At 37.1% G+C, this 7,347-nt stretch overlaps 1 protein-coding gene across 1 annotated transcript; it reads left to right on the top strand.

Annotated features, from left to right (window-relative positions):
• Positions 1 to 1,831: 1,831 nt before the first annotated feature.
• Positions 1,832 to 6,550, top strand: LOC131032943 (uncharacterized). The gene is made up of 3 exons (XM_057964046.2): positions 1,832 to 2,184; positions 4,427 to 4,557; positions 4,972 to 6,550. The coding sequence occupies exons 1-3, from the start codon at positions 1,970 to 1,972 to the stop codon at positions 6,393 to 6,395; spliced, it is 1,770 nt and encodes a 589-aa protein (XP_057820029.2). The 5' UTR covers positions 1,832 to 1,969; the 3' UTR covers positions 6,396 to 6,550.
• The last annotated feature ends 797 nt before the right edge of the window (positions 6,551 to 7,347 follow it).

The following is a 7,347-nucleotide window of genomic DNA, read 5'->3' as shown; positions in this document are numbered from 1 at the left end:
TAAATTCCTTACATTTGGATCCATATGATAGTGTTCTTTAGATTGAGGTGCCACATAATACAATTCTTTTGTTGGCATCATTTCATTGTGCTCATTACTTAGGGAAGCATGGTGTTTAGAAACACATGCTTGTCTAATTGTCCCCTCAGCATATAGGAGAACACACAATTGACACATTTCAAGATGGTGAGAGACCTGAAGTCTAGAGATTATTATTTATACATTAAGAAGAATTGTGAAAATATTTAAAAATCTTATATTTTATAAATCTGTCTCTTAAGTATTTTTTAGGAAACAAAAACTACCAATTGTGAATTTAGGGAAAAACTAATTATAAATTTAAAAAGAATAACAAAAATTCAAATATAGAAGTGCACTCAAGTTTTAGCTTGATACCTACCAACACAAGTTAATTTGAACACAAGAAAATTATAAATACATAAACATAAAATAAAAACATAACATTAAAAAATATTTCTTTTGTCACAGGATTTGTGATTAAACATCAATTATTTTACAAATTGAAAATTAAGTATCCCCCTAAATAAAAGGCCCCAACCAGTTTTCTTAATTCTTAATTTTTATTAGGGTGGGGTACGATGGAGGGGGGCTACCTGAAAAATAGAGCTGGAGCTACTGAGCTTCTTTAGGAATATTTTAAAGCTGGCAGTCCCATGAATTTTGTTTTGCACTTTAGCTTAAAAATTTCAGCTTCTAAATTTAAGGATGTCATGAACTTTGTAGTGCAGATTTTCACAATTTATTTTTCAGAAATAAAAGGAAGCAAGCAAAGACTTGTATATATAAATGTTCCACAAAGAACTAAGCTTAGGATCACTAGACTAAACTCCCCTTACTCATGTGTCTCTGTGGTGATCTAATACAAAGAATTAAACTTAGGATCACTAGAGTAAAATTACATTAGTAAGGAGAGTTTAGTCCATTGATCTTAAACTTAATTTTTTAAGAGATAAAGTTTCCTTATAACCTTTCAAATAATGTGCAACATGATCTTTCAAACAATGTGTAAATAAATCTCATTCACACCATAAACAAATCAGAATTTATATAATTCAAACAATAAATACACCAGAATTTATATATATATACTTTTTATAGGTATAGGCTAATCTCCATACAAAATGGCACTCCAAAAAATTCAGATCTACAAAACAGGTTTTTTTTTTTGGCTTTTTGTGATTTAACAGCAATAAAAATGAAGGCTGTAGCTATTCTAGTTCCATAAACGTCTAACAGTATTGTGGTACACTGAAAATAACCTTCTTATTATACAACAGAAGTCAGCTGGGCTGCCCAATCCTGCAACCATTCTGTATATTCTGCAATTTTTCTGTCTGTATAACACTAAAATTATGCATCCACTAAAGTTATGCATCCACCCATCACAGTTTTGGAGTCAGATTAACCGCATAAAAAATAAACAACATGAAGATTTAACTCCCGAAAATTTCAAGAGTCCAATTTTGTGTAGAAATTTTAGCGGGTTTTTTTTAGTTTTTTAAAGATGTTACAGTCTGAAAAAGCTTTGACTTTACACTACGGAAGAGGACTCTGATTATTGCTTCACTGAATTGCATTACACGTAGTTGATATGGTACGAACGAACTGAAGATAAAACCTGCCACCTCTTGTAAAGGAAATGTGCATTCCAACATAGACGTGCACTACTGATCTTCCGCCACGCCAGAACAAAAAGATACGCGGCTGCTCATTAAACTGCAACGTAGCAGAACCATGCACGTCAGCAGACATGTCGGTGACACATATCAGCTGGAGCTCTACATTCTCGCACACATATATATACTCTTCATATCCTCTTCGGCATTTCACTAAAGGAAAGAGATCCTGTAACAGCAAAACAAGGGTTGAATTGCATTTTCTAGTTGTAAAAGAACTTGTGGGAGAAAAGAACGGAGAAAAGAGGAATCTTTGGCAGTTTTAAGTGGCCATGGAGAGGCTTGACAGGTTGATGAAGTGTGTGGTGGTGATGTGGTTGTTGGTGGTGGTGCTGGTTTCGTATGCCGCAGTGGAGGAGGCGAAAGAACAGGGGCAGAGGACTACAGAGGCAGCGCAAGAGAAGGCTCAGGAGGCCAAGGAGTCTTCCGAGTCATGGACTGATTGGGCAAAGGATAAGCTCTCTTCCTTTTCTGGTGTTGTTACCGAGTATGTATATCAAGGCCAATTTAAGTATTTTGGTTGAATAGGGTATTTGAACATTGCTAGATATCATTTTCAGGAATAAAATTCTAATACAGAAGCATACCCACATAGGTTTAAATCTGGGTTTTCATTATTGTAAACTGTCTTAATCTTATAGTTATTATAGGTCCCATAGCTAAAGGATGGGACTCGGTTGTTTTCATAGGAGTAGGAATGCCATACTGTTTTTGGAATGAATTCCTGTGGTCATCGTCAGGACAGAGGCATCATGTTCAGTAGTCTGTGTTACACTGCTCTTTCAAATAGAAGCAGAGTTGGTATCATGGCAATGCATTTGCCTAATTGTTAGATTAGAGTTTAATAAGAAGCTGTTTTCAAATAGTAGCAGGGTTGGTATCATGGCAATGCATTTGCCTCGTTGTTAGATTATAGTTTAGCTAGCAGCTGTTTCAAATAGTAGCAGAGTTGGCATCATAGCAATGTAGTTGCCTCATTGTTAGAATATAGTTTAGTTAGGTTTAAAGTTGTGGGTTATCATAAAATTAGAGGTGAAGGAAAGTTGTTAGATTATAGTTTAGTTAGCAGCTGTTTCAAATAGTAGCAGAGTTGGTATCATAGCAATGCACTTGTATCATTGTTAAAATATAGTTTAGTTAGGTTTGGAGCTGTGGGTTGTCAGAAATTTGTAGGTGAAGGAAAATGCAAAGGAACAGAGTTGTTTCCAATATATTACGTACACGCCTCCTTCCCCCTCCAAGTTACATTTCTGAGATTATACTTTAGTAAGGTTTGAAGTTGTGGGTTATCATAAATCATAAATTTGTGGGTGAAGGAAAATGCTAAGGTTTTAAGTTGTGGGTTATCATAAATCATAAATTTGTGGGTAAAGGAAATTGCCTAAGGTTGAAGTTGGGGATTATCATAAATTTGTAGGTGAAGAAAAATTGCTAAGGTTTGTAGTTGAGGCTTATTAAAAGTTAAAAGGTTTGTAGTTGAGGCTTATTAAAAGTTATAGGTGAAGGAAAATTGCCAAAAGGTTATAGGTGAAGGAAAATTGCCAAGGATTGAAGTTGGGGGGTTATTAAAAGTTATAGGTGAAGGGAAATGCCTAAGGAACAGGGTTGTTTCTAAGATATTACGTACACACCCACAACACCCCACAACACTCTCATCTCCCCTCAAAGATACATTTCTGAGATTATTGTTTAGTTAGGGTTGAAGTAGGTTTGATGCTGTCAGTTATTATAAATTTATAGGTGAAGGAAAAGACCAAGGAACCGGGTTTTTTCCAAGATATTACGTACAGACTCGCAACAGGGTTTTTTCCAAGATATTACGTACAGACTCGCAACACACCCATCCCCCCTCCTAGCTACATCTTTTAGAAATGTGAATATTAACACAACACAGCTGATTATGCCAACAACACACAGCTGATTGTGCCGACAACACACATATACTATCTCAGTTGTTTCCAGATACATCTTTCAGAAATGTGAATATTATCCAAAACATCTGATTAAGTCAAAGTTGGCAGACCATAGTTCAAACTTGGTTTAAACCATGTTTATAAGTTAGTGAGGCTTGATCCTTAGTTATTATACATAGTGATCAAGCTGACTTACTGCACACCAGTTATCGCAATGGTTATTACTTGGCCTCTTAACTTGTCTATTATATGGCAATTTGTCTGCCTCATTTTTACAATGGTTCATATAGCTAAACGATAACCTAACTAGGTTTAATGTTTGTCGAAGTTCATATTAGCCTGCTTGGTGTGGGTTCTGATATGCAACATGCCAACTACATATCCAATCCTGCTTCAGTTTGGGATATTGGTAATTGCACTGACTCGTTTAAAATAGTGTCTGATAGTAATCGGCTGAAACTAATAAGTTAAAAGCAATATGTTGAACATTGTTCTAGCTCATTTGTGCTGGGAAAGGTTTATCATTGCCCTGATTTACTCTTCGCCTTTAGTACAAGTGAATAGTTGTTTAAGATTAGATTGTAGTCTAAGTGGACCATAACTCAAACTGGGTTATTCTTTACAAGGGTCATCATTATGGACATGTCACTCTGTGACAATTAGAACATAGCCTTCTGAAAACAGTGTGTTATTATCCCTCATTTATGCTTCAAAACACCAGAAACCATTGCTTATAAAACAAATTGTATGTTGTATGTTTTATTTTATCATTGAAATATCTATAATGATCTTTTCCTTGTTTCTTTCGTAATGCAGTGAAGCTGGCAATAAGTATGATAGTGCAAATCAACAAGTGAGGGACCAGAAAGGTACTGCCCAGGACCTCGCTAGCCAGGTGGGAGAAGGACTAACTAATGTTAAAAAGAAAGTCTCCGAGGCAACAACTGGTAATTTACAAGATACAAACTTTCAAATGCTATGCTATAAATTTTAGTTTAGGTCCTTGCAAAGAATCTTTCCAAGGAAAAGTTTTTATTTGAGCAAAGGAAAAATCCTTAAATATATGGTTATACCTTTCTTATTTTAACTGCATTTACCAATCATAAATTAATTTTGATTTAGGTTTCCCTAGTATCAATATCTTAGGCATTGCACCAGTAATGGGTCCTTATGACAGTTGTCTGATTTAGAAGCCATGATATGCTAATGTAGTGTTATGATATTGTATTGTGGGTTGATTAAGCTGTGTTGTACTATTTTGGATTAAGTATGGTCTGTTTGTATTTCTGTAAAATTCTTCTTCTATTGTGTGAAATCAAATACTTCTTGTTCATATGCCGGTATTCTAATTTTCTATGTAGGCGCTCGTTCTTATGGAGGACAGAAAGCAAGTGAAGGAGTAGAAACTTTGCAAGACGCAAAGGATTCAGCTCAATCATATGGAGGCAAAGCAGGGGAAAAATTAGGTAATGTGAAGGACACAGCTCAATCTTATGAAGGACAAGCCCAAGAAACCATTGGCAACTTGAAGGACACAGCCAAGAGTAAGACAAGCCTCACAGTAGAACAGGCTGAAGAAGCTCTGAAGAAAGCAAAGGAAAATGTGAAGGAGAAAGGCAGCAAAGCAGTAGAACAGGCACAAGAAGCTTTGAGGCAAGCAAAAGACGCTGCAATGGATAAAGGTGCCAAAGCCAGGGAAGCAATAGAGAACAGCAAGGACTCTACTTTCGGCAACTTGAAGGACACAACCAAGAGTAAGATAAGCCTTACAGTAGAACAAGCTGAAGAAGCCCTAATGAAAGCAAAAGAAAATAGTAAGGAGAAAGGCAGCAAAGCAGTAGAACAGGCACAAGAAGCTTTGAGGCAAGCAAAAGAAGCTGCAATGGATAAAGCTGCGAAAGCCAGAGAAACAGTAGAGAACAGTAAGGACTCTGTCGGTAACTTGAAGGACACAGCTACGAGTAAGACAAGCCTTACAGTAGAACAGGCTGAAGAAGCCCTGAGGAAAGCAAAGGAAAATACTAAGGAGAAAGGGAGCAAAGCAGTAGAGCAGGCACAAGAAGCTTTGAGGCAAGCAAAAGAAGCAGCAATGGATAAAGGTGCCAAAGCCAGAGAAACAATAGAGAACAGCAAGGACTCTGGTGGTAACTTGAAGGATACAGCTAAGAGTAAGACAAGCCTTACAGTAGAACAGGCTGAAGAAGCCCTGAGGAAAGCAAAGGAAAATACTAAGGAGAAAGGCAGCAAAGCAGTAGAGCAGGCACACGAAGCTTTGAGGCAAGCAAAAGAAGCAGCAATGGATAAAGGTGCCAAAGCCAGAGAAACAATAGAGAATAGCAAGGACTCTACTCTCGGCAACTTGAAGGATACAGCTAAGAGTAAGACAAGCCTAACAGTAGAACAGGCTGAAGAAGCCCTGAGAAAAGCAAAGGAAAATGTGAAGGAGAAAGGTAGCAAAGCAGTGGAACAGGCACAAGAAGCTTTGAGGCAAGCAAAAGAAGCTGCAATGGATAAAGGTGCCAAAGCCAAAGGAACACTAGAGAGCAGCAAGGACTCTACTCTGGATGCTGCAGAACATGCTTATGAGACAACAAAACACAAGGTTGGTGAAGCCTATGAGTCTGCAAAGGACACCGCGAGTGAGCAGGCCAAGCAAAAATACGAGTCTGCTAAGGAGACCGCCTCCAAAGCTGCTGGAGACGTTGGGGAGAAGCTAAAACACACTTGCCAAGGTGGGAGGGAGAGTCCCAATTGTAAGAAGCATGACAATCATGAAGAGCTATAGAATGGAGTGGCTTTTATAAGATGTAAATAGATCTGTGGGATTTTCAAGTGTCTGAGCTGGTTTTTAGATTGTAAGTTCATAGTATATTTTGGTCACTAGTTGCGGATCTGTACATGAAAACTTTCTGGACTAAAATAAATATGAGGATTTTGCAATTCTTGTTAGAATTTGTAGGATTTAAATATTTTGATTTGAGAACCTGAGAATTAATAAGATTTTAAAGGGGTTTCTAATTTGATGATGTTCGATTCAGCTTCTGTTGTAGGTCCTTAGGCAAGGTTAGATTTTCTGTCTAAATTTTGCTTGTTTCCAACAGTGAGCATGGAATTTGTTGGAGTTTTATTGTTTTTATTATGTTTTTAAATTTGTAATTCTCTGTAGATACGTCTGCCAAGATTAACGAAAATGGCATTGAAGTTACTCCATTTTATTGCTTGGATCTATGGGACGAGAGCTTAGGATGCTTCGCAATGCTTAGTATTCTATTATCTATAGAAATCCTTGAACATACTTCGTGTGCTGGGAAGAGTGTTGAACATATCCTGCAAGATGAAGGTACTTGGTTATTTATAGAAATACTTGTGTATCTTTCCTAAAGAGTGTTGAAAATAATGATTACTCAAATAATGGTAGCAGTCTTGGTGCCCAAATAGGAAAGTTCAAACATCGTAATTTTAAATTCTTTATTCTCTGAGAAAAGAGGAAGAGCAACTGTAAATTCGAATGGCCTATTTTTTTTTGAGAAAGGACTGATCAAAATAAAGGGGACTGTGTTTAGAGGAATAGAGCCTCGAACAGGGAGAGTGACGGAGAGGCATCCTTCGAGTGAAGGAGAGGCATTTGTTCTTAAATTTAAGCAGATGGAGTGTAAGCAGATGGAGTGTTATCATCTTAACTTTGATCAAGGGGACTGTGTTTAGAGGAATAGAGCCTCGAACAGGGAGAGTGACGG

The sequence above is a fragment of the Cryptomeria japonica genome, chromosome 4 (assembly GCF_030272615.1).
Source record: "Cryptomeria japonica chromosome 4, Sugi_1.0, whole genome shotgun sequence".
NCBI lineage: Eukaryota > Viridiplantae > Streptophyta > Pinopsida > Cupressales > Cupressaceae > Cryptomeria > Cryptomeria japonica.
The sequence above is the reverse complement of the archived record's forward strand: the minus strand, read 5'-3'. Positions and strand labels throughout refer to the sequence as shown.

Bases quoted from the DNA above. Each gene is read 5' to 3' on its own strand.
- LOC131032943 (XM_057964046.2), top strand. From the start codon at position 1,970: ATGGAGAGGCTTGACAGGTTGATGAAGTGTGTGGTGGTGATGTGGTTG. The intron at 2,185-4,426 runs GTATGTATATCA...TTCGTAATGCAG, and splicing joins TTTTCTGGTGTTGTTACCGA to TGAAGCTGGCAATAAGTATG. The intron at 4,558-4,971 runs GTAATTTACAAG...TTTTCTATGTAG, and splicing joins AGTCTCCGAGGCAACAACTG to GCGCTCGTTCTTATGGAGGA.